Source organism: Podarcis gaigeae, assembly GCF_964106915.1.
Source record: "Podarcis gaigeae genome assembly, chromosome: 4".
Lineage (NCBI taxonomy): Eukaryota > Metazoa > Chordata > Lepidosauria > Squamata > Lacertidae > Podarcis > Podarcis gaigeae.
This window is the reverse complement of record NC_139677.1, coordinates 101581102-101608140: the sequence shown is the minus strand read 5'-3', so window position 1 is coordinate 101608140 and position 27039 is coordinate 101581102. Positions and strand designations below refer to the sequence as shown.

The following is a 27039-nucleotide window of genomic DNA, read 5'->3' as shown; positions in this document are numbered from 1 at the left end:
GGCAGCTGTTTACCAGCTCCACCTGGTTCGCAGGCTGAGACCCTCCCTGCCCGCAGACTGTCTCGCCAGAGCTGTGCATGCAATCTCTCGCTTGGACTACTACAATGCGCTCTACGTGGGGCTACCTTTGAAGGTGACATGGAAACTACAACTAATCCAGAATACGGCAGCTAGACTGGTGACTGGGAACGGCCGCCGAGACCATATAACACCAGTCTTGAAAAACCTACACTGGCTCCCAGTACGTTTCCGAGCACAATTCAAAGTGCTGGTGCTGACTTTAAAGCCCTAAATGGCCTCGGTCCAGTATACCTGAAGGAGCGTCTCCACCCCCATCGTTCTGCCCAGACACTGAGGTCCAGCGCCAAGGGCCTTCTGGCAGTTCCCTTGCTGCGAGAAGCCAAGTTATAGGGAACTCGGTAGTGGCACCCGCCCTGTGGAACACCCTCCCACCAGATGTCAAAGAGAAAAATAACTACTGAACCTTTAGAAGATATCTGAAATCAGCCCTGTTTAGGGAAGCTTTTAATGTTTAATAGGTTATTGTATTTTAGTGTTTTGTTGGAAGCCGCCCAGAGTGGCTGGAGAAACCCAGCCAGATGAGCAGGGTATAAAGAATAAATTATTATTATTATAAAAATACTGGATGTGAATTTGTTAAACCTGTAGGACCAAAGAACACACGATATTAGATGAATCAGGTATCCCAGACCCTGTCCAACCCTCTTCTGCGACTTCCACTGGATTATCAACCTTAGGCACCAGAACATCTTCCATCGCTCCTGAAGGCTAGTAATTTAATTCTCAGGGTAGGAAACTGATCTGTTTATTGTGTACTGGGGGCAGGGAAGGAGGAATCAATCAAACGTGTACTTTTAATATATATATTAAAAAACCCTCTTGATAATCTGCGATTTGAAGGCTCCCCCACCAGTCCAAATTTCTTTGAAAACAGTGTTTCCTCTCCCCGCATCTTAGATTTCCACCCATCAGCACAGAGGTGCGCCTCAGTTCCAGAGGCGGGGATATAACTGGAATAGGAAAAGCAAGATTCATCAACCCAGCGCCTGGACTACAACTCCCATCAACCGCAGCCATGCTGGTAGGATGACTCCTACTGGTTAGAAAAGGTACTGCCCCATTGAGATATCTCTACTGTATCTGCAGCACTGACTTTAGGGAGGCTTAAATTAGCCCTGAGTGCTCACTGGAAGGACAGATCATGAAGCTGAGGCTCCAATACTTTGGCCACCTCATGAGAAGAGAAGACTCCCTGGAAAAGACCCTGATGTTGGGAAAGATGGAGGGCACAAGGAGAAGGGGACGGCGGAGGACGAGATGGTTGGACAGTGTCTTCGAAGCTACAAACATGAGTGTGACCAAACTGTGGGAGGCAGTGGAAGACAGGAGTGCCTGGTGTGCTCTGGTCCATGGGGTCATGATAAGTCGGACACGACTAAACAACTAAACAAACTCCCAGGTAAGTGAGAATAGGTTTGGAGCTGAAGGCTTTGGATCTCTGCAAAATTTAAAAGGCAGCTCATGTGGCAGAACCTTTTTTAACCGGTAGGGGTTGTTTGTCAGCCCTGGCTGATGGGAGTTGTAGTCCAACACATCTGAAGGGCGCCAGGTTGGCAAATAAAAGGCAATAAAAGGTGTGTCATCTTCTTGCAAAGGATGCACCAAGGATTTCTGCCTTGGGGCATCTCAAGTCCTTTCTGCCTTGGTCCTCCCTCCTCATATCATGGACACCCGATTCTTGATGTAAACATGATAGGGGTCGCTCTGTTTGTCCACCTCCTTGCGGGATCTGGTGTAGCCGAGGATCAGGCTCCCGACCGTCGCGGCAAAGAGGATCATCACGAAGAGGATGTAGATGCAAGCGTAGCTGTCCTTCTCTTCCTCGATGGGCTTCGCATCGTGGGGGCAAGCGTGGGAGAGAGTCTGGTTCAGGGCCCGCATCATCGAGTCCAGCTTCTGAAGCCAGGTCTCCGTCCGGTTTCCCAATGCGGAGGCCATCGTCTGATCCCGGGGGGTGCCGTCGCTGCTGCAAAAAACAAAAACAGGAACCGTTTCAGAACAAGCAAACCTCTGAAAGCACATGGGGCGGCCTCATTCGCACTCAGAGCCGGCCCAAGATATTCAGCTGTCCCAGGAAGCACAGGAAATAGGACGTAGGCACCCTCAGGCACACAGATGTTGTTGTTAATAATAATAATAATAATAATAATAATAATAATAATAATAATAATAATACAGTGGAACCTTGGTTCTTGAACTTAATCCATTCCGGAAGTCCATTCGATTCCCGGAATGTTCGAAAACCGAGGTGTGGCTTCCGATTAGAATAGGCACCCTGGAAACAATAGCTCATAGCCGCATCGGACGTTCAGCTTCCGAAAAATGTTCAAACACTGGAACACTTACTTTTGACTTTTCGGCATTCGGGAGCCAATTTGTTCGTCAACTAAGCCGTTTGAGAACTAAGGTTCCACTGTAATAATAATACAGCGGAACCTCGGGTTACAGACGCTTCAGGTTACAGACTCCGCTAACCCAGAAATAGTACCTCGGGTTAAGAACTTTGCTTCAGGATGAGAACAGAAATCGAGCGGCGGCAGTGGGAGGCCCCATTAGCTAAAGTGGTATCTCAGGTTAAGAACAGTTTCAGGTTAATAACGGACCTCCAGAACGAATTAAGTTCTCAACCCGAGGTGCCACTGAAATAATAAATTATCATTAGCATTTCAATTTTTATACTGCCCTTCATCAAATTATCCCAAGGCGGCGTCCAACATTAAAAACACATTACAGAACACCAATGATAAAAACATAATAAAAAGCAGACAGTTGGTTCATCTACTTCAGTACTGACTACACTGGCTGGCAGCAGCTCCCCAAGATTTCAAGGAGTCTCTCCCAACCCTGAAGTGAAGGCCCAAGACAGGAGTTGATCATCATGTGAGCTGCGCACAGGTGGGCTGAAGCGAGCTGCTGCCATTGCTGTGGAGCCTCCTTTTATTGAGACAAATATTCTAGCCAGGCAAATACATTTTGGGCTGTGACCTTTACACATCTTCCGTCCCAAGATCGTGGGGTGGTACAAAGCTATTTTGGCACCTGTTCCACAGCGTCATTTTCCCCTTGCACAGTGTATGACGAATGGAGACAAAAGGGTCCAGGGCGTAGCGTGGGGGGTGAAGGGGGGGCTGGCCGCACCGGGCGCAACACCTGGGGGGCACGCGCTCGCACTCGCAGCTCTCTGCCCCTACCTGGCTCACTCAGGGTTAGGGGGTGCAAATTACTTGCCTTGCCCCGGGTGCTGACAACCCACGCTATGCCACTGAAAAGGTCTCAGGGATAAAAGGTTACAGACAGGACACCGCTGACTGCTGAGACCACAAAAGGTCAGACGTAGGGGACGATGTTCTGACAGCCGTGGCTTGTCTGAGGGGGAGGGGGTTTCCCTGCACCCCAGGGTCACACGTGCAGGCAGACTGTGGCTGCCTGCTGGTGGAGAGTGGGCTCCCTCCGGACCCCACTCCCCACTCCGCAATATCCCTACACAACCCTATGTGGCAATGCCTTTGAGGATTGAATTTGGGACCTCCTGTTTGCAAGGCAAGCACTCTACCATGAAGCTATTGCTCCACACTCTCCATTGGTCCATTTAGCTCAGTATTGCCTACACGGACTGGCAGTGGCTCTCCAAGGTTTCTGGCAGCCTTACCTGAAGAATCCAGGGATTGAACCTGGGGCATGCAAAGCAGCTGCCCCATCACTGAGCTGCTGCCCCACCCTCTCCATTGCTCCAATTACCTCAATAGTGCCTGCACTGGCTGGCAGCAGCTCCCCAGGATTTCAAGCCGGAGTCTCTCCTACCATTGGGGACTGACCCTGAAACGTGCTGTGTGCATAGCAAGCACTCTGCCACAGAGCTACACCATTTCCTGGTTTAAAAAGTAGACCAGGGATGAGGAACCGGTGGAATTTTGCAGGTGAATGCAGACACAATATTACACAATGCTGGACAGTTACTCATTCACTTCACAATCCCAGCTTCAGAAGCCAGCGTGTTAGTAAACAGACCGTAACCATCTCCTTATCTTGACCCTTAAGAGGTTCGCTGGAGAGATTATCACGGCCCAAGATACAGCAGGAGGGGGCAGGGATCTATCCTCCCATCGGAGCAGCTCAGCTGGGAAGGGAGGCATCCCATTGCCTAACTGAGAGATCCCTGCCCCGCCCTGCTTGAACGCAAGCTCTGATAGGCAGCGTGAAGCCTCCCTTCACATCTGAGAGATCCCAGCCCTGCTTGCACACAAGTAGGAGTTTGGAGTTTGGAGGCTGTTCTGATAGGCAGCGTGAAGCCTCCCTTCACAGCTGAGTCAGGGGTCAGGGAAGGTGGGGTCGGGGAAGGTGGAGGCAGCCCGGGAGCTGCATCTTGGAGCCCCTGCACCACCATCACATGGGGACTTCCCAGCAGCTCCTGAAGCCAGCCAGAGCCAACTGCTCCTGGCTGCTGAGACTGCCACTGCTGCGTTTCCCGGGGACATTAGATGAAATCCGGGGATGGAATTTGTCCGGGGAGTTATTTGCAAATCCGGGGATTGTCCCTGGGAAACGGGGACGTCTAGTAACCCTACTCCAGACATAGAATCATAGAACTGTAGAGTTGTAAGGGACTACATAGATCATCATTCTAGTCCAACTCCCCCCTGCAATGCAGGATGTTATTTTATTTTTGCTTAAGGTGGGGCTTGAACCCATGGCCCTGAGATTACAACTCTGACGTTCTACCAGCTGAGCTTGTTTTGAACTACAAGATTGATTCCTTTTCAAGGTGGAACCGGCACCCATAACAGGGCCAGTTCCTTTGATCAAAGCAATCAAGAAAGCATGTACAGTGGTACCTTGGGTTAAGAACTTAATTTGTTCCGGAGGTCTGTTCTTAACCTGAAACTGTTCTTAACCTGAAGCACCACTTTAGCTAATGGGGCCTCCTGCTGCCGTCGCGCCACCGGAGCCCAATTTCTGTTCTTATCCTGAAGCAAAGTTCTTAACCCGAGGTACTATTTCTGGGTTAGCGGAGTCTGTAACCTGAAGCGTCTGTAACCTGAAGCGTATGTTACCTGAGGTACCACTGTACTACGTAAGGCGATCTCGCAAGCAAACTGGTCCCAAGTTGTTAAGGGCTTTGTAAGATAAAGTACCCCTGGACGGTTAAGTCCAGTCGCAGGCCACTCTGGGGTTGCAGTGCTCATCTCGCTTTCTGGCCGATAGAGCCAGCATTTGTCCACAGACAGCTTTCCGGGTCATGTTGCCAGCAGGACTAAACCGCTTCTAGAGCAACGGGACACTGTGACGGAAACCAGAGAACACGAAAACGCTGTTTACCTTCCCACCACAGCAGTACCTATTTATCTACTTGCACTGGTGTGCTTTTGAACTGCTAGGTTGTCAGAAACTGGGACAGAGCAACGGGAGCTCACCTCATCCCAGCGATTCGAACTGCTGACCTTCCGACTGGCAAGCCCAAGAGGCTCAGTGGTTTAGATCACAGGGGTTCAGAAGGAGAGACACAGGAGGGGGAGCAAATGGAGAGTGAGGAGGAGGAGTACGAGGGGGGCGCAGGCAGTGACAGTGGCCAGAGTTATTCCACAAGCCTCTCTAGCGAATCGGAGGACTCACAGAAGGGAGCGCCGGTGGCCAGAGCAAGGGAGATTCCAAGGGAGAAACCTCAAGAGGGAGGGGCCAGCGGGGAGTCCCTGAACAGCAGCTGGAGATCAGGGCCAGCGTCTCCACCAGAGCGCAGTGGGGAGGGGGAGTCCCAGGAGTCGGGACCAGTGTCCTCACCACCAGAGGGAGGAGAGGAGTCAGGTTTGGCAACACCCACATCGGGAAGCGGGGAAACGGTCAGAAGGAAAGTCACCGGCTGGGCGCGCGCGCCAAGTTCAAATGTACAGGAGCGCGGCACAGCGGGGAGCCCGGGAAGGGAGCCAGGTCCTAAAGCCCGCCGGAGGGAGGGGCAAGACTCAGGAGGCTCCGCGTCAGAGGAGTCCAGGAAGGAGGGAACCCCAGAGGGCAGAAGGACCCAACGCAGGAAAGAGCAGCGCAAGAGGTGGAGCCGGGCTAGAATCTTAAACTGGTGTGGGTGGAGCAGTGAGTCAGAGGGGACTTAGCCGGTCTAGCGTTAAGACGTGGGCCTGCGCGCCCAGAGCTTGGAAATGGAAACTAAACTTCAATAAAGACTTTTGTATATAATATCCACTGGGCGTTGGTCCTCTGTGAGTTGGGACCTAGCGGCAGTCCTGACAGTAAGTCCCCTCTCCATTTTCACCAATTTTGCAACCTCGTGGAGTGCGGGAAAGCAGCGAGGGGTGAAGATTGGTGCTTCGCGAGCTCACGAAAAACAGGGAAATGACTACCGAAGAGAGGATAGCGAGTTTGCAAAACGCAGTGACGCAGTTGACTGCAGAAATTGCGGCTTCCAGAAAGAAAGAACAGGAAGCAGCTGCTGCCTGCCAGGATCTGCGAACCAGGTTAGAAGTGCTAAGTACACAGAGGCTACCCGCCACCAGACCAGAAGGGATTGGGCTGGGAAACAGAGGAGGGAGCCTGGTATCTCACTTCAATGGGGACCTGCAGGAGTATCCTAACTTCAGAGCAGATGTGATTTATGCATTGCAGCTGCTTGACAAAGACTTTAAAAATGAGGAAGAGAGAGTGGGATTTATTATTTCGCATTTACGGGGGGAGGCAAAATCGTGGCTGCGCAATCTATGGAGAGACAAGGATCCAGCCCTCCAAAATGCGACTGCCTTCATTAAAGTGATGGATGCGTGTTTTTTATCTGAGATTGATGTGGATATCGCTAGGAGGGAGATTCACGGACTAAGACAAGGTAAAGCCACTGTGAGGCAATATCATTCACGTTTTTTCGGATTGGTGAATGTACTAGCCTGGGAGAAAGAATCGCCTGCCGTCAGAGACCTGTTCTGGGAGGGGTTGAGCGGAGCTGTGAAAGACGAGATCGCAAGGGGGGGAAGACCCCAAACCACCAAGGAAGTGGTGGAACGGGCACTCTCCATTGGGGTTCGGTTGGAAGGACGCCCTTGGGGCAGGGAGGAAGGGCATTTGGGACGCACGCCAGCGAGAGGACTGCCTCCCTTCCCCAAGGAGGCGGCGCGCGCTCGATCCATGCCTCCGCTGGGAGGGGGAGAGGAGCCGATGGAGATAGGTGGTGCTAAGGCTCACTCCACAGTCGGAGCCCTAACTCCGGGAGCAGTCAAGATGAAGCCTCCTAGAGGAACCAGGAAGTGCTACATCTGCGACAGTGCTCAGCATATGGCAAAAGAGTGTCCCCAGCGGTTTCACAAGCATACTGCAGCCGCAGCGACAGTAACAGACGCAATTCAGCAGAGGGAGTCGCAGCAGGAAAACTCCACTGTCTGGCTGGAGATGGCGTCTCTGGGGACTAGCCAGACAAGTCAGTGAAGCAATCCCCAGGGATCTTACAGCCCACCGACCCCCTCCCACCCAAACCAGTAGTGCAGCTCACCGCATCCCTTCAGCTCCCCAATGGGCTACTTGTGGAAATTCCCATCACCATCGACTCGGGGAGCAATGCAGATTTTATAGACATGCAGTTCCTCCAGCAACATGGCATAGCCCTTCTGCCAGCGGCGGTACCTCTGAAAGTCGTCACAGTGGACGGCAGGGAGCTACTGGGAGGGCAAGTGCTACAGCAGACGCCGCCAATGGTGATGCGCATTGGAAACCACCGTGAGGTCATCAGCTTCAACGTCACCCGCCTGTCAGACACGCCCATAGTGTTGGGAATGAGTTGGCTGGATAGGCACAGCCCGGCATTAGCTTGGTACCAGCGGCAACTGACCTTCGGCTCCTCTTACTGCGCAGAACACTGCATCCTGGCGGACTTGGAAGATGAGGGGCACGAGGATGGACCACAGCTGAACTTGGGCATGTTGCAAGCGGTGCCTAACAAATACAAGGAGTTTTTGGAGGTCTTCTGCGAGAAAGAGGCGGATAAGCTGCCACCCCACAGACCCTACGACTGCAAGATCGACCTCCTGCCCGGGGTGACGCTCCCGACGGGGAAACTGTACTCCATGTCTGAGGATGAATTGCAAGAGCTCAGGGAGTTCATAGATCACAACCTGAAGCGGGGATTCATCCAGGAGTCCAAGGCGGCAGGAGGCAGTCCAGTGTTCTTTGTAAAGAAGCGGGACACGCCCCAAAAGAGGCTGGTCGTTGATTTCCGCTTCTTGAACCTCAAGACCAAGCCCTCAGCCTTCCCTATGCCCAAGATCGATGACCTGCTGGCGACGGTGAGGAAGGGTCGCATCTTTACCAAGTTGGATCTGCGCGGAGCGTACAATCTCATTCGCGTACGGGAAGGCGACGAGTGGAAAACAACCATGTTTACGCCGCTGGGCACTTATGAATACAGAGTTATGCCTTTTGGATTAAAAAATGGTTCCCACTGCTTTCAAGCCTTCATGCATCATGTCTTGGCGGGTCTCCTCTACAAGAAGTGCGTCTGCTTCCTGGATGACATCCTAATCTTCTCGGAATCGCCGGAGGCTCACGAGAGAGATGTTAGGGAAGTTCTGCAGAGGCTGCGGGAGCACAGGCTGTACGCCAAGCTGGAGAAGTGCCAGTTCGACAAGACGGAGGTGGATTTCTTGGGCTACAAACTGTCCGACAAGGGACTGGCTATGGACGGTGCCAAGGTACGTGCAGTACTGGATTGGAAGAGCCCACGCAATAGGAAGGAAGTACAGAGGTTTGTCGGTTTTGCCAACTTTTATCGCAAGTTCATCAAGGGTTTCGCCATGCAGACAGCGGCCATCACCGACACCCTCAGTTCCAAGAAGAAGAGGTTCATCTGGACGGAGCAGGCAGAGCAGTCCTTTCAGAAGCTCAAGCAGCTCTTCGCTTCCGAAGAGAACCTACTGCACGTAAATCCCAGCAGGCCCATGAGAGTGGAGACGGACGCCTCAGACAGGGCCGTGGGAGCCGTTCTGTTGCAGCAAGACCACCAGGGGGACTGGAAGCCGTGCGCTTTCTACTCCAGAAAACTCAGCAAAGCGGAGCAGAACTACACCATTTGGGACAGGGAGTTGCTGGCCATACATGCAGCCTTCAAGGCGTGGCGGCACTTCCTCGTCGGAGCCAAGCACACGGTGCAGGTCCGCACAGACCATAAGAACTTGGAGTACTGGCGCACGGCGAGGTTCCTGAACCAGCGACACATCCGCTGGGCGGAGTTCTTTGCAGATTTCGACTTCAGAATTGAGTACATCCCAGGAAACAGCAACGTCTTGGCGGACGCGCTGTCCAGAAAACCGCAGTATCTGGAGGCAGAGGCACCGGCGGCGGCCAAGCACATTTTCACACCACAGGCGTGGGCATGCGCGTCAGCCACGGTGGACCTGGACGCGGTGCGCCGCGCGCTGCAAACGGACTCGTTCGCCCGAGCCAAGATGGAGGAGGTGTGCAGTGGCAAGGCGAGGGGCGACGAATTCCAAGTGCGCGACGGCCTGCTCCTACGCAAGGGAGTCCTCTACGTACCAGGAGACAGCCTCCGCGCGAAGGTCCTGCAACAGCTGCACGACGCGCCCAGCGCGGGGCACTTCGGCAAGGAGAAGACGGTGGACTTAGTAGCCAGAGACTTTTGGTGGCCTAAGATGCGGGGGGATGTCGCGGACTATGTCAATAGGTGCGACACCTGCCAAAGGGCTAAGCCTGTGCACCAGCCGCCGGCGGGCCTGTTGGAACCGCTACAGACACCGTTCGTACCGTGGGAGAGGGTGGCCCTGGACTTTGTCACAGATCTACCCAGCTCAAGGGGCAAGACGGCAGTGCTCGTGGTAGTGGACCTGTTCACCAAGATGGCCCACTTCATTCCGTGCGCGAAGGTGGCCACGGCCGAGCAGACCGCTAAGATGTTCATAGACCACGTGTTCAAGGTGCACGGCCTACCACGGTCTATTTTGTCCGACCGGGGGCGCCAGTTCATCTCCAACTTCTGGCAAAAGCTGATGGGATTCCTGAACGTCAAGGTCAGCCTGGCGTCGGCGAGACACCCGCAAACTAACGGGCAGGCGGAAAGGGTCAACGCCATCATGCAGCAGTACCTGAGATGCTACGCGAACCAGCAGCCATCGACCTGGGTGGACTATCTACCGTTGGCCGAGTTTGCCTACAACAACACGAAGCACGGGTCCACGGGGGTGACCCCATTTTTCGCCAACTACGGGAGGCATCCCAGAACCTTCCCAGGTCTGGACACAGTGCGGGAGGGGGAGCCACAGGGAGCAGAGGAAGTGGCAGCGGAGTTGCAGGAGATCCACGAGCAGCTCAGGAGGCAGTTAGAGTTGGCAAAACAGGCTTACAAAGTGCAGGCAGATCGACACAGGAGGGTTGGGGAGGACATCCAGGTGGGAGACTGGGTCTGGTTGGCAGCACAAGCAGTTCCAGCCAGATCGTTAGCCAAGAAGAAACTAGGGCACAAGCAGCTAGGGCCTTACCAAGTAGAGGCGCAGATCAACCCAGTGGCCTTCCGGTTGACACTCCCGGAGGGTTCCAGAATGCACCCGGTCTTTCATAGATCAGTGCTCACGCCCTACAGAGAGCCCCACAGGTTTCAAGCACCGGGGAAGGCGCCAGACCCGCTCAGAGAAGCGCCCAAAAAAGGGGGGTCGCCGAAAGGGGAGCTACTTAATGAAGCCACTGAGATTTTAGACTCAAGGTGGGGGGAGGACGGGATTGAATATCTTCTCGCCACAGAGGACACCCCGGCCAGCGCCAACAGGTGGGTGCCGGATTACGCAGTGGAAGAGCAGTTGCTCAAGGAAGAATTCCACACACTTTTCCCGCACAAGCCTATGCCGGCGGGCTTTTTCGAGGATTGTTTGTTCACACCCACACTCTCAGCCAGCACTTTCCGGGGTTTCTCGTCAGCTGAGGACTCAGCTCTGGGAGGCAGCTCTCCGGAGGGATCACTTTCAGGTTTTGGCACGGGGGGATCTTATTGGTGGGAGGACCAACCCGAAGTGGGCTGGCGCAGAGACATGCCGAAGGGGCCCTGGGAGGTGGACCCCCATCAAGCAACAGGGGGAGGAGGGCTCTTGGGTGATTTGGGGTCGAGCGCAGATTTCGAGCACACCGCGCAGGAGATGGAAGCGGAGGAGGTCGTCGTCGACGAGCCCATGGGGGACTTCCCGGACTTATCTCGATGGTTGCAAGCCTCAGGGGACGAGCTGTATCCTGGACTCACCCCTACAACAATGGAGCACCCGGAACCCGCACCGGAAGAGGGGGAGGGGGGAAGGGGGGGCTTCGAGGGGGGGATGGATGTCAGGGGTTCAGAAGGAGAGACACAGGAGGGGGAGCAAATGGAGAGTGAGGAGGAGGAGTACGAGGGGGGCGCAGGCAGTGACAGTGGCCAGAGTTATTCCACAAGCCTCTCTAGCGAATCGGAGGACTCACAGAAGGGAGCGCCGGTGGCCAGAGCAAGGGAGATTCCAAGGGAGAAACCTCAAGAGGGAGGGGCCAGCGGGGAGTCCCTGAACAGCAGCTGGAGATCAGGGCCAGCGTCTCCACCAGAGCGCAGTGGGGAGGGGGAGTCCCAGGAGTCGGGACCAGTGTCCTCACCACCAGAGGGAGGAGAGGAGTCAGGTTTGGCAACACCCACATCGGGAAGCGGGGAAACGGTCAGAAGGAAAGTCACCGGCTGGGCGCGCGCGCCAAGTTCAAATGTACAGGAGCGCGGCACAGCGGGGAGCCCGGGAAGGGAGCCAGGTCCTAAAGCCCGCCGGAGGGAGGGGCAAGACTCAGGAGGCTCCGCGTCAGAGGAGTCCAGGAAGGAGGGAACCCCAGAGGGCAGAAGGACCCAACGCAGGAAAGAGCAGCGCAAGAGGTGGAGCTGGGCTAGAATCTTAAACTGGTGTGGGTGGAGCAGTGAGTCAGAGGGGACTTAGCCGGTCTAGCGTTAAGACGTGGGCCTGTTGGTTTCTGCTTCCTTCACTGAGCAGCGAAGTGCTTGTCACAAGACAATGTTTACATTCCACAGTCAAGTGCTGTTGGGTTTTCTCACGGGAAAGGAGACTGGATGTGACGTACACTGGTTTCCTGTTTTTCACTGTTCTTTGCAGTTCAGTGTGATTCTCTCTGTGCTTTAGAGGAGAGAGGATGCCTTTCTCTGCTCCGGCAGAGGGAAGATGTTTTTCTGTAAATTACCAGCTTTGAAGTGTAAATAAAGTAATATAGAGCATGTTGGCACGTACTTTTCATCATTCCGCTGTGCACTGGACACTGCTTATCTACAACATTTGGTTCCGGGCCCAGAAAAACGCAGTGTTTTGAGAATGGACTCCAGAAGTCGGGCTCCTGGCAAAGGAACAAAGGAGCAAAGAATTGGAGTGCCGGCAAAGGATCGGAATGCAGAGGGCCGGATCAGACGATATCTCTGCGCGTCAAGATGATTTGATGAGGTATGTGCTACAGCTCCGGGCAGCCTGCCAGCTTCTAATTAATGGCTTTATGGCTGGACTTTGAACTTTTATAGCCGGTTTTGCCGTGGCACAGGCAAAAGGCTAGAAGGATAAATTTTTCCTATGCTGGGGGAAATCGAAAGTAAAGCAGCTGCAGCAGTGTCGCAGCATGAATTTAAGACAGCAGAGAGAACTTTCACTTTTGAACTTGCCTTTGGAATGCGGTTTGAAGCAGCTGTACACAGACGCAGCATGTATAAAGCAGCCTGATTTAAAGCAGCAGAGATGACGCAGAAGGCTAATGCCAAAGTCATGATGGCTAGCTGCAGAAGGCTGGATGAGGCAAGTGGGGAATTTGATGCCAATCAGCCAAATGCTCAACTCACAGTAGCCAGTGATACTGCCATGATTCTGAATGGAGCAGACCGCCAGGGTGATAGCTGCATGGGCAAGGGGGAGTCTTCACAGACGTCATCCCAGAGTGCAGTGGAACCACCAGATGGCGCCAAAGCTTTGAAGGCAGTGAAATGCTACACGTGTGGACGTCTAGGCCATATGAAGAGGGAATGCAGATATTCCAGGGCCAAGACAGAGCAGCGCAGCGAAAGCTCATCGCGTGGAAAAGGCCGAGGCCGAGGCAAAGGTCCAGTGTCCAGGACAACTCAGCACAAGGCAATGGTCTCACGCTTCACTCCAAAGGTTGCAGAGGTCCAGGAGACGTCTAGATCTTTCTTCGTTGTTGATTCGGCTGCAACGCATCACATGTGCAACGATAAGCGACTGTTCGTGTCTTTTACACCGCAGGAAGGTGCGATTCACCAGGCGGATGACCACACAATTCCCAGTAAAGGCTACGGAACTGTTGTTCTTCACAGTTTGGACTTATCGATACAGGATGTGCTTTATGTGCCAGATGCCAAGCATAATCTGCTCAGCGTTGGACAGCTGAATGAGCGGAAAATTGACGTTTCCTTTAAGAACAAAAGGTGCATCATCACAAAGAAAAATGATTATGTATTGCATGCTGAATATGTTGATCGTTTGTATGTTTTGTATTTTGATGATGTTGTGCAGGATGACACTTGTTGCATTGCAGGTTCTAACAAAAGTTTGCATGCAGAATGTATTCACGATTTTCATCGAAAATTTGGTCATTTGCATTTTGAGGCAGTATCTAAAATGCCTGCCTTGGTTGAAGGTATGACTATTAAACCCTGCAGGTACCACATGAAGTGCAAGGCATGCGCAGCAAACAAGGTAAAAATGGCTGCGAAAGGTAAGGTGTCTAGTAGGCAAGCTACAGAACCATACCAGGTTGTTCATGCTGATTTGGTTGGACCACTAGCGCCCTCTTTGGGTGGAAACAGGTACTTCATGGTTCTCATTGATGCATTTTCCAGGTATATTTATGTGTACAATCTCAAGCAGAAATCAGAGGCTTTTCCAAGGTTCAAGGAATTCTGTGCTTGGTTGGGAAATGTGCATGGAAAGAAGGTAAAGACTCTTTTCAGTGATCGCGGGGGAGAATTCACTTCTCAGCAGTTTGAAGCTTTTCTGACTGAGAAAGGAATTCAACACGATTTGTCTAGTCCTCGCTCGCCATGGCAGAATGGACTTGCGGAACGAGCAAATCAGACATTGCTTCAAGGGTTAAAAACCTTGCTGCATGATGCCAATCTTCCAGAGAGTTATTGGGCCGAAGCTCTCTCATGTTTCACTTACAGTTATAATCGTAGGTTATCTTCAGCGATTGGTTGTACCCCCTATGAGAAGATGTTTGGCAAGAAGCCATACATCAAACACATGAAAATTTTTGGTTCTGACATGTGGGTTCACTCACCACAAAACTCCAAGTTAGACAAGCGTGGATTGCATGGTATCTTTCTAGGTTATCAGAAAGGGTCTTACAGAATAATGATGACTGACTCTAAGACAATTAAGCTCACAAGAAGTGTTGAGTACAATGCCAAGTGGGGGGAGAATGTGGGAATTTTCCAATGTTATCCTGATGACAGTGATGAAACTGAGGATAGTCAAAAGCAACCGCAACAACCCACACCCACTGATGAAGGTTCTGATTCTGAGTCTGAAACTGAATCGGGTGATTCAGAGGATTTCAAGAGTGCGAAAGCCTCTATGCGACCCTCTGAAAGCTCTGATCAAGAATTAGAGGAACCATTGTTCACAATAGGTCACTTTTCTCCTAAGAAGGAAGAGGAGAGTATTGAAGACTTAAGGCTAATTCGTAGGTCACAGAGAGCGACAAAAGGCAGACCTCCAAAGAGATTTGCTGATGAGTTTGCTAAGACAGCAGTAACAGCTGTTAAAAGCTCCAAGAAGGTATTTGAACCTTCAAGTTTCCAAGAAATCCAGGATTTGGATTCAAAGGAAGCTGAGCCATGGTTAAATGCCATGAAGGCAGAGCTTGATTCCTTGGAAAGGAACAAAACATGGGACCTTGTTCCAGTAGTTCCAGGAATGAAACTGCTTGGAAGCAAATGGGTCTTCAAAGCGAAGACAGATCAAAATGGCAAGATAGTCAGACACAAAGCCAGATTGGTAGCCAGAGGTTTTGCACAGGTACCAGGTGAAGACTATCACGAGACCTACTCACCCACCGTGAGGTATGAGAGCATTAGGCTTATGCTCAAGCTAGCTGCAGAGGAGAATCTACACATTAGTCACCATGATGTGAATACAGCTTTGCTGTACGGATCTCTAGATGAATCACTTTATATGCTTCCACCTGATGGCGTACAGGTAAAACAGGGATTTGTTTGTGCTCTGAAGAAGTCCCTTTATGGTCTCAAACAAAGTGCACGGTGTTGGCACACAAAACTCACTGAAGTATTGTTTTCTCTAGGTTTTAAGCAAGGGAAAGCTGATCCATGCGTATTTGTCAAAGAGGAGGGGCAAAAGAAACTGTATTGTTTGTTTTATGTTGATGATCTTTTATTCTTTTGGAAGGATGTCACAATGTACAATAACGCCCTAGCTCAACTGAAAGAGCACTTTGACATGAAAGATCTTGGTGAGGTAAACAACTACCTATCTCTGGAAATAGAGAGAGATCAAGATGGTAACATTCTAGTACACCAGTCACGTAAAATTGCTGATGTGTTAAGCAAACTAAACCTGATGGATGCTAACCCTGTAGACACACCGATGACAACAGGTTATCAGGTAGATGACACTGAAGAAGCATTTTCTGATACTACACTGTACAGAAGTGTGCTAGGCAAGCTAAACTTCATTGCCAGATGTTCAAGACCTGACATTGCTGTTAGCTGTAATTTGCTAAGCAGACAAGTCAACAATCCTACTGTTAAGGATTGGAAAGCTCTGAAACGCATAGCGCGGTATTTGAAAGGCACTATGCATTACAGACTGAGATTTAACAATCAGAAGTCTGGTGGTCTTGAGATATTTGCAGATGCAAGTTTTGGAGGTGACACTACAGACAGGAAAAGTACGTCTGGAGTTTGCTATAAGTACAATCAGGGTCTATTTGATTGGTCATGCAAGAAGCAAACAACAGTTAGCTTAAGTACTTGTGAAGCTGAACTGAATGCACTGTCTTATTCACTTAAGGATTGTGAATGGTTGTTACAATTGTGCAAAGACATAAAAATTCCTGTCAAATGTCCAATCCAGGTTTACCAGGACAACAAAGCATGTTTGGCTTTGCTGAATTCTGAAGGTTGTAAGCAAAGCACGAAGCACTTGCAATTAAAGTTGCAACATGCTAGGGAACGTATTCAAAAGGGACTCGTAACGGTGTCCTATATGCCAGGTAATGAAATTCCTGCTGATGTATTGTCCAAGATTGTATCAAGGGATCAACACTGTACCTATGTGCAGAAGTTGGGTTTGTACTAATATTGTACGAACACGCTGCCCAGTGATGTTCACAGAAAGGGGGAGGATGTTGGTTTCTGCTTCCTTCACTGAGCAGCGAAGTGCTTGTCACAAGACAATGTTTACATTCCACAGTCAAGTGCTGTTGGGTTTTCTCACGGGAAAGGAGACTGGATGTGACGTACACTGGTTTCCTGTTTTTCACTGTTCTTTGCAGTTCAGTGTGATTCTCTCTGTGCTTTAGAGGAGAGAGGATGCCTTTCTCTGCTCCGGCAGAGGGAAGATGTTTTTCTGTAAATTACCAGCTTTGAAGTGTAAATAAAGTAATATAGAGCATGTTGGCACGTACTTTTCATCATTCCGCTGTGCACTGGACACTGCTTATCTACAACAGGGCCTGCGCGCCCAGAGCTTGGAAATGGAAACTAAACTTCAATAAAGACTTTTGTATATAATATCCACTGGGCGTTGGTCCTCTGTGAGTTGGGACCTAGCGGCAGTCCTGACAGCCAGCCACATCCCTAAGGGCTTTAAAGATAAAGGTAAAGGGACCCCTGACAGTTAAGTCCAGTTGCAGACGACTCTGGGGTTGCACCGCTCATCTCGCTTTACAGACCAAGGGAGCCAGCATACAGCTTCCAGGTCATGTGGCCAGCATAACTAAGCCACTTCTGGCAAAGCCAAAGCAGCGCACAGGAACACCGTATACCTTCCCAACAGAGCGGTACCTATTCACCTACTTGCACTGGTGTGCTTTTGAACTGCTAGGTTGGCAGGAGAAGGGACCGAGCAACAGGAGCTCACCCCGTTGCAGGGATTTGAACTGCCGACTTTCTGATCGGCAAGCCCAAGAGGCTTACTGGTTTAGACCACAGCGCCACCCACATCCATAAGGGCTTTACCTAAGGGCTTTGTATACAGTGGTACCTCGGGTTAAGTACTTAATTCGTTCCGGAGGTCCGTTCTTAACCTGAAACTGTTCTTAACCTGAAGCACCACTTTAGCTAATGTGGCCTCCTGCTGCTGCTGCACCACTGCTGCATGATTTCTGTTCCCATCCTGAAGCAAAGTTCTTAACCTGAGGTATTATTTCTGGGTTAGCGGAGTCTGTAGCCTGAAGCGTCTGTATCCCAAGGTACTACTGTACTAATAGTAGCACCTTGAACCTGAAAAGGCTCTTGAGAGTCGTGTCTGAGAAGGACTCCTAACTCCTCAGCCCCTCACTCTCCTTTTACCCCCTCCTTTGAAGTCCCCATATACAGATATCCTGGGTTTCTTGATTGAAAATGCCTGGAGAGCCAGTGTGGTGTAGTGGTTAAGAGCAGTGGACTCGTAATCTGGTGAACTGGGTTCGCGTCTCCGCTCCTCCACATGCAGCTGCTGGGTGACCTTGGGCCAGTCACACTTCTCTGAAGTCTCTCAGCCCCACTCACCTCACAGAGTGTTTGTTGTGGGGGAGGAAGGGAAAGGAGGATGTTAGCCGCTTTGAGACTCCTTCGGGTAGTGATAAAGCGGGATATCAAATCCAAACTCTTCTTCAATCTTCCCTGATCTGATGCAACATCTGTACAGACCCAATTCTGCTTTGCTGCGACAGAAGCCCTGTTGTGTCCACATAATAAGTGACGGGTGGCATCTACAAACCCTTCGGCTTTTATGCCGCCAGCTGACCTTCAGCTGACCTCCCATGGCCGTTGCAAAGAAAGGCTGGTGCCAGTTATGTGCTGGCAGAAAGGCGAAAATCCTTTGCTAGCCAGGCAACAGGACCTGATTCATGCCACTTCGCACGGTTTCCATACTCTCGCTTACAGCGCAATCGTCATTTGCCCTGCAGAGCTCAACAGGATTTACTCCCAGGGAAATGTGTGCTGCAGCCTCTTTTCTCATTGTCATACATCTTTCCTCAGCCTCAATGTTTTTGACTACAACTCCCAGAAGCCCCCGGCCAGCACTTCATTCCTAGCACAGCCTTTCGCCAACCCATCACCGTCTACTCTAGACAATATTAACTACAATTTCCATGCGCCACAGCTAAATAGCCTTCACATAGCTCCCGATCCTCCTCTCGTGTCTGACTCCCCATCTAAAATAAAGCCTAAGAACACGTAACTATTTTTGCACGCACTCACTCGTCCTTTGCTGACTTTCTCTCTCCTCCTTCCCTTTCTCTCCACCACTATCAAATTTTTGATTGTAATGCCCTTGGGAGCAGGGACCTATTTTTTCAGCACTGTAGGATTTAGGATAGTACCAAAGCTGATTTGCGGAGATAATTTTTTAATGAATAATTATTAGGTTTCAAGATTTCATCCACTGCAGAATGAGGGCTCGAAAGTTTGTATTATTATTACAGTGGTACCTTGATTCTCAAACACCTTGGTTCTCAAACGCCGAAAATGCAGAAGTGAGTGTTCTGGTTTTCAAATGTTTTTCAGAAGCCAAACATCTGATGCAGCTGTCGGCTATTGGGCACCTGCTCCAATCAGAAGCTGCGCCTTGGTTTTCGAACATTTCAGAAGTCAAACGGACTTCTAGAAGGGATTAAGTTTGGTGCTTTTGTTTTTGCTATTTATTTTGCATTTTTTTTTTTTCGATACTTTTTCGGTAAATTTGTTTTTGTGATTGTGTGGAACCCAGTTCAGCTACTGATCGATCGATTGTGTGACTGCAGAAATGGATAAAAGGCCCCCATCCAAACAATGACTATCATCAGTGCAGGTAAGAAAAAAATAATAATTTTCATTTTTATCATCTACAATACTGTCTTATTTATTTCATAGTACAGTACATTGATTATTGCTTTCATTTTATGGATCAATGGTCTCGTTAGATAGTAAAATTCATGTTAAATTGCTGCTTTAGGGGTTGTTATTAAAAGTCTGGAATGGATTAATCCCTCTTGCATTACTTTCTATGGGGAAGCACGCCTTGGTTTTGGAACACTTTGGTTTTGGAACAGACTTCCGGAACAGATTAAGTTTGAGAACCAAGGTACCACTGTATTATTATTTATAATGGAACAGGGGCACACATCTGCACAATGGCAACATTCGTGCTAAGTAAGTATAAAGCAGCTCTGTGTTAGAACTAATTCCATCGCAGCTCTGCTTGCTCAAAGATCTTCGAGGGCTTTGCAAACATGAATGAATTATGCTTCATTGCTCTTCTGGAAAAGCAAATAAACATTACCTACATGTGTGGGAATGGTAAACTCAATCGAGAAAAAGCAGTTTGCTGTGAGGCTGTGCTCCTGTGCTATCATCGCTCTAGCATTATTATTTTCCTGCCCTGAGAGTTTTCCTTTTTTTAAGGACCTTGCGAAGTTGGAAAACATTCAGACGGGGAAACCCAAATGATCAATGGGTGGGGTGCAACTCCCCAATGAAGAAAGTTTGCAACGTTTGCAGGGCTGCCCCACACCCGGATTATACCGGACATTCCCGGGATTAGTAAAGGTAAAGGGACCCCTGACCATTAGGTCCAGTCGTGGCCGACTCTGGGGTTGCGGCGCTCATCTCGCTTTACTGGCCGAGGGAGCCGGCGTACAGCTTCTGGGTCATGTGGCCAGCATGAGACTAAGCCACTTCTGGCGAACCAGAGCAGCGCACAGAAACGCCGTTTACTTTCCCGCCAGAGCGGTACCTATTTATCTACTTGCACTTTGAGGTGCTTTCGAACTGCTAGGTTGGCAGGAGCAGGGACTGAGCAACGGGAGCTCACCCCATCGCAGGGATTCGAACTGCCGACCTTCTAATCAGCAAGTCCTAGACTCTGTGGTTTAGACCACAGCACCACCCCTGTCCGTGATTACAAAGGTGGAACTGACGTCCGAAGGAAATTTCCGAAAGGCGGCGCTTTGTCCTGGATCTTAGGCGAGTCAGTCGAAAATCAACTCCACAGTTTTGGAGTGTCCCGGTTTTTACTTTTGGAAAGATGGCAACCCTAAGCCGTTTGGGCCCTTTCAGTTTAGAGGAAAAGCGAAATACAGTGGTACCTCGGGTTAAGAACTTAATTTGTTCCGGAGGTATGTTCTTAACCTGAAACTGTTCTTAACCTGAAGCACCACTTTAGCTAATGGGGCCGCGCCACCACGCAATTTCTGTTCTTATCCTGAAGCAAAGTTCTTAACCCGAGGTACTATTTCTGGGTTAGTGGAGTTGTAACCTGGAGGGTATGTAACCTGAAGCGTTTGTAACCTGAGGTACCATTGTAGAAGTTGATGAATACCTGGAATGGAGAAAGTGGGGTGTGAATGTTTTTTCTTCACTCTGCCCATAGTTAAGCAGAAGGCAGTGACAGCCACCAAATTCCAGAATGTCTCCGCTGGTGAGCCTTTTCTCTAAACTAAGAAGGCCCAAACGCTGCAACCTTTCCTTGTAGGGGAGAAGCTCCTTTGCCTTAATCATCTGCTTTGTCCTTTTACGATACGATAATCTTTATTGTCATTGTCCCATAGAGAACAACGAAATTGAAAAAATCTACATCAGACATTCAAAAACCAACATGCTTGCTATCCCAGCCTGGTCAACCCCCTAAAAATTTATTACCCCATAATTAAATACATAATTAAATTACCCCATAATTAAATACAATATACTCCCATACAGACTGCCTTACACTGCGTTTAAAACCAAAATTGCATTTGGATAGAAACTGTTTCTCAGGAAGCTAGTCCTAGTCTTTATAACCCTGGACCTTCTTCCAGAAGGCAGAAGCTGAAAGAGATCATTTCCGGGGTGTGCTCTATCCTGCGCTATCTCTGCAGCTTTCTTATGGCACCTGGAAGCGTAGATTTGATCCAAGGTGGAAAGAGTGCGCCCAATTATTATCTCCGCAGTCTTTACAACCCTGGACAGCATTGTTTTTCCCCTGACCGTGCAGCTCCCAAACCACACACACAGACCATAAGTTAATACACTCTCCACAGTACAATGGTAAAATGCCATCAACAGGTCCTTTGAGAGATTATTTATCCAGAGGATTCTCAGAAAATATAACCTCTGCTGTGCTCTCTTCATCAGGTCTTTACTGTTTTCTCCCCAGGTTAGGAAGAAACTTTCTCCAACTCTACAAAATCCTTTCTGAGATGAGGAAACCAGAACGGTACGCGGTATTCCAAATGTGGTTGCACTACAGATTTGTACAATGGCACGATGGTGTTGGCGGTACTATGACTCTACATGATTCTATGATTCTATAATATGATTCTATGATTAGCCGAGATTCCTGCATTGCAGGCGGTTAGACTAGATGACTTGTTCCAACTCTACAATTCTTTGACTCGAACCTCCACTGATTCCAGCTGACATATTTGACTTCCTGGTCTTGCTTGGGTGCTGCAGTCCCAAGCACCCTTCTCACCCCCACCCCTTTTCTGTTTTGTGAAAGCCGCTATTGTTCAGAGAGGGGGAAAGACTGATAAGCCCCTGGCAAAGAGCTCCGTGGTCAACCAAAAAACCGGGCCGTCCACAATTCCATTGTGCCTGCCCGGCTGAGCCTGCCAAACTCCCTTTCTGCAAAAAAGGAGGAATGCAAATAAGAAACCACTTCCTTGTGGCTGCAGGCGCAGGAGAGAAACATGATCCAAAATCCTGGCACAATCAGACAGCAGTACCAAGTACGGAGAGTCAGTGTGGTGTAGTGGTTAGAGCACTGGACTAAGACCTGGGAGACCAGGGTTCGAATTCCCCACTCAGCTCACTGGGTGAGCTTGGGCCAGGCACTTGCTCTAAGCCTAACCTACCTGGCAAGGTTCTTGTTGGGATTAAATGGAGAGGAGGAGAACCGTTTACGCCAGGCATAGGCAAACGCGGCCCTCCAGATGTTTTGGGACTACAACTCCCCTCCTCCCTGACCACTGGGCCTGTAAGCTAGGGATGAGGGGAGTTGTAGTCCCAAAACATCTGGAGGGCCGAGTTTGCCTATGCCTGGTTTACAGCATCTTGAGGAAAAGGTGGAAGAGATATGCAATAAATGAATAACAACTAATCAACTAATCCCCAAGGGGGATATCTGCAAAGACAAGTGGAGGGGCCAGAGGAGAATGAGATTTCGGGGGCTGACTGGCCTGAAAAGGCTACTTTGCAGCCATGGGGGGTGTGGGGAGAGATATACAACAGTGTGTGAATCTGGGTTGGGGGGAGAAATTCAATTTTGGTTGTATTTTAATGAGAAACCCCCCTATTTGTGCTTCTTGAGTGAGTACGTGAACCAAAACACAGCGACGTCCTTCAGAATCAGAACATCTCTGTATTTTACACTATAGTTCGTACACGCTTCTGTCTAGGATGTATAGCTCAGCTGGTATAGCACGGGGCTCTTAACCTCATGGCTGTGGGTTCGAGTCCCACATTGGGTGAAAGATTCCAGCATTACAGGGGCTGGACTAGATGACACTCGTGGTCCCTTCCAGCTCTGATTCTAAGATTCAACTGGCCGAGGCGTGCAAAAGCCTTGTATTGGGGAGATGTGCATCAAAAGACATATTCTGATCCTAAATATAACATATAAATTGCCACTTTCCCAAAAAACATGCATCGCTGTGCTTTGCAATGGCATAGAGGGTGGCTGGGTGCAATGTCTGGAGAGTGCTCTAAAACTGCCTTCAGATATACTCAAATATCCCTGAAACAGGGCCGGATTTAGGTTTGATGAGGCCCTCAGCTCCTGAAGGTAATGGGGCCCTTTATATGTCCAGCTGTCCTTTGTCAACAACAAATGGTTGCTGTTTTTGGTGTTGAATATATGCTAGATGGTAATTTATGGACCTCATAGGTATCTAATGCCATTTGCACATGTTGCCATGCAGCCAGTCCATGCAGAATGTAGGCACCCTATATATTGTTGTTTAGTCGTTTAGTCGTGTCCGACTCTTCGTGACCCCATGGACCAGAGCATGCCTGGCACTCCTGTTTTCCACTGCCTCCCGCAGTTTGGTCAGACTCATGCTGGTAGCTTCAAGAACACTGTCCCACCATCTCGTCCTCTGTTGTCCCCTTCTCCTTGTGCCCTCCATCTTTCCCAGCATCAGGGTCTTTTCCAGGGAGTCTTCTCTTCTCATGAGGTGGCCAAAGTCTTGGAGCCTCAGCTTCACGGTCTGTCCTTCCAGTGAGCACTCAGGGCTGATTTCCTTCAGAATGGATCGGTTTGATCTTCTTGCAGTCCATGGGACTCTCCAGAGTCTCCTCCAGCACCATAATTCAAAAGCATCCATTCTTCAGCGATCAGCCTTCTTTATGGTCCAGCTTTCACTTCCATACATCACTACTGGGAAAACCAGAGCTTTAACTATACAGACCTTTGCCGGCAAGGTGATGTCTCTGCTTTTTAAGATGTTGTCTAGGTCATTGCTTTTCTCCCAAGAAGCAGGCGTCTTTTAATTTTGTGACTGCTGTCACCAAACCAGTGATATTTTTGGGAGCAGGCTAGCAGGCGGGTCCCATGACTTATAGCATAGGAGCCTACACAACACAAAACACTGTTGCTGTATGTAGGTTTTATTTTAATTGTCTTATATTTTGGAAACGTACATCCAGGTTTTCTTCCCCTTTAAATTTTTTTGGGGGCCCCCAAGAGAGTGGGGCCCTAAACTATAGCTTGTTTAGCTTATATGTAAATCTGGCGCTGCCTGAAAAGCATCCCTCCTCGGTCGCACGCCTACGGCGATGCTGAGACAACTCTGGCGAGGCCCATTCAGGTTTGAGGAGCAAGAGGGATCGGCGAGGCCTCCCTCATTCCACACCCTTCAGTATTTACACTGGGGAATTAGCTGCATATTTCCAAGGACTGCTTGGGCTGTGTGCTTTTACAGATTTGCGCAAACAAAGTTCTCCAGTTTCATGACACCTGCAGCGGGCGTGTGTTATACTCAGAAGCCCAACACTGCACCTGAAAGCATCATCAGACGCTGTATGTTTTGGCAGGGCAAAACAGCGTCGTCCCGTCCCGTCCCCAAAAGGCAGAAAGGCAGCCAGATCCTAGAATTGGGGTCACATCCAGACTGAGTGTGGGAAACCTTAAACCCTCCAGATATCGCAGAACTATAGCTCCCATTGTCTTGCACCGTGGCCATTCTTCAATAGTAATTTTTATTAAAGGTTCTGTTTTACAATTTCAGATAAACATTGTACAGTCATACCTTGGGTTAAATATGCTTCAGGTTGAGCGTTTCCAGGTTGCGCTCTGTGGTGACCCGGAAGTAACGGAGTGCGTTACTTCCGGGTTTCGCCGCTCACACATGCGCAGATGCTCAAAATGACGTCATGCGTGGCAAGATGTGACCCGTGCACACGCAAACGCATGTTATGTTCTACTCAGGATGTGAACACGGCTCCAGAACGGATCCAGAGGTACCACTGTACAAACTTTAAAATATCCAATGACTTCCCCCTCTTTCCGTGGTTCGTTTTACATATCTTACATCCCTGCGTACTCTACTATAACCATTCAAATCAATTTTCCACTATTACACCCATCAAGAATTATTTACTCTTAACGCTGCCATCATTTTCAGCTGTACACAGCTGTTTTCCATATATGCAATAAACGTTTTCCAATCTTCTTTAAACATATGTTCTTCCTGTTCTCCTATTCTATATGTTAAATCTGCAAATTGAGCATATTCTGTCAACCTGAGTTGCCCATACTCTTGAGTTGGGACCTCACTCACTTTCCATTTTGAGGCCAACGAAACACGGGCCGCAGTTGTTGCGTACATAAATAATCTTTTCTGACACCTAGGAATTTCAGTCTGAGTTATCCACAGCAGAAAGGACTCTAGTTTTTTGGGGTGGGAGTAATTTTAAACATTTCCCCCAGTTCATTATAAATTATTTCCCAATACTCTTTTACCTTTTTACATGTCCACCACATGTGGAAAATGTTCCCTCTACATTTTTACACTTCCAGCATCTTGGCCACTCTTCATGGGACTGAACTCCAATTGCCTTTGGAGGGCCCCAGAGGAGGAGATTTCTCTTTTCACTTTTACAGTAATATCTTATTTTATTTCAAGATTCAGAGTTACACTCTATCACTCAACAGCTATAATCCCATTTCACAACACCGCCAACTTCCCGCTCAACCAAAATTACGATTACAGTGGTATCTCGGGTTACAGACGCTTCAGGTTACAGGCGCTTCAGGCTAGGCTACAGACTCCGCTAACCCAGAAATAGTACCTCAGGTTAAGAACTTTGCTTCAGGATGAGATCAGAAATTGTGTGGTGGCAGCAGGAGGTCCCATTAGCTAAAGTGGTACCTCAGGTTAAGAACCATTTCAGGTTAAGAACGGACCTCCAGAACGAATTAAATTCTTAACCTGAGGTACCACTGTAAAAATAAAACAACAAACCAATAGCCGCCCCCACCCCAAGGAAAAACACATTTTAAAAGGGCATAGGATGTAAATCAAATCAGCCAAAGGTCTGGTTGAAAAGGAACGTTTTTGCCAGGCACCTAAAAGTGTATAATGAAGGTGCCAGGCAAACTTCCCTGGGGAGAGCGTTCCACAGACGGGGAGCCACTGCAGAGAAAACCCCGTTCTTGTGTTGCCACCCTCCAGACCTCTCGAGGAGGAGGTACACGAATTAAGTTCTTAACCCGAGGTACCACTGCACATGCAATTGCATTTTTAAAATTCCATCACTTCCAGCTTCATCCTTTTTAACAAATTTATTACTGTGTTCTGCATTGCTGACTCCAACTGTAGAGGCAGAGTATAGTCGGAGTGGCTATTAGCGAGTCTGCAAGTCTGTCTACATTGGGCATGTGGAACATTTGGCCCCCCAGGTGTGTCTGAACTACAACTCCCATCAGCCCCAGCAAGAATGGTCAGGGACAATGGGAGTTTAGTTAAGTAACAGGAGGAAGGCCACCTGTCTTAGATGATTATTTGAGATTCCTGCATTGCAGGGGGGTTGGACTAGATGAACCTGGGGGTCCCTCCTGCCTCTACAATTCTATGATTCTACAACCTGAGCACAAGTGCGATCTCCTCTCAAAGAATGTCCTCTGAGGCAGAATGGCGGGTGAGAATCACGGAATTTGCAGAGATGGCAAAACTGATGGTGCAGATGAGAGACCCAAGTTTAGAATCTTTAGAGGAGGACTGGAAACTTTCTCTGGTCTTCTAAATAAAGTAACTTCTCATATGCAAAGTCCACAGCGGGGTTGGCATGGCTAGCAGCCGGAACCAGAATCCTAGTAAATATACAGTGGCACCTCAGGTTAAGAACTTAATTCGTTCCGGAGGTCCATTCTTAACCTGAAACTGTTCTTAACCTGAGGTACCACTTTAGCTAATGGGGCCTCCCGCTGCCGCCGCACCGCCGGAGCACGATTTCTGTTCTCATCCTGAAGCAAAGTTCTTTTACTATTTCTGGGTTAACGGAGTCTGTAACCTGAAGCTTCTATAACCTGAAGCATCTGTAACCTGAAGCATCTGTAACCCAAGGTACCACTGTATAAAGAACTGTTTGCCCGCTGAACCGTTCTGTGTTAACACAAAAGCTTGCACATGATCCACAATCCTTCGGCTGCCTTGGGAAAGTGTGGCAGCAGGGTCCAGGGATTGGTGGACTTGGGCACCATTGCGCTTTTGACAAAGGCACAACCCCCCCGAGATACTGAAGGTGTCTTGTGGCATCGAAAACACGGCTTA

General features: G+C 49.4%; 1 protein-coding gene across 3 annotated transcripts in view; it reads right to left on the bottom strand.

Annotated features, from left to right (window-relative positions):
* Window positions 1-810: 810 nt before the first annotated feature.
* KCNE3 (potassium voltage-gated channel subfamily E regulatory subunit 3) overlaps window positions 811-27039 on the bottom strand; it is a 29836-nt gene continuing 3607 nt past the window's right edge. For 2 of the 3 annotated variants that reach the window (XM_083737599.1, XM_083737600.1), the window contains 2 exons: window positions 1475-2047; window positions 811-1196 (listed from right to left, as the gene is read on the bottom strand). In XM_083737599.1, coding sequence (XP_083593725.1) covers window positions 1738-2019 — 282 coding nt within the window. In that variant the 5' untranslated portion in view covers window positions 2020-2047 and the 3' untranslated portion in view covers window positions 811-1196; window positions 1475-1737. The remainder of the gene's footprint in view (window positions 1197-1474; window positions 2048-27039) is intronic. The other variant, XM_083737601.1, reaches the window with a different exon arrangement.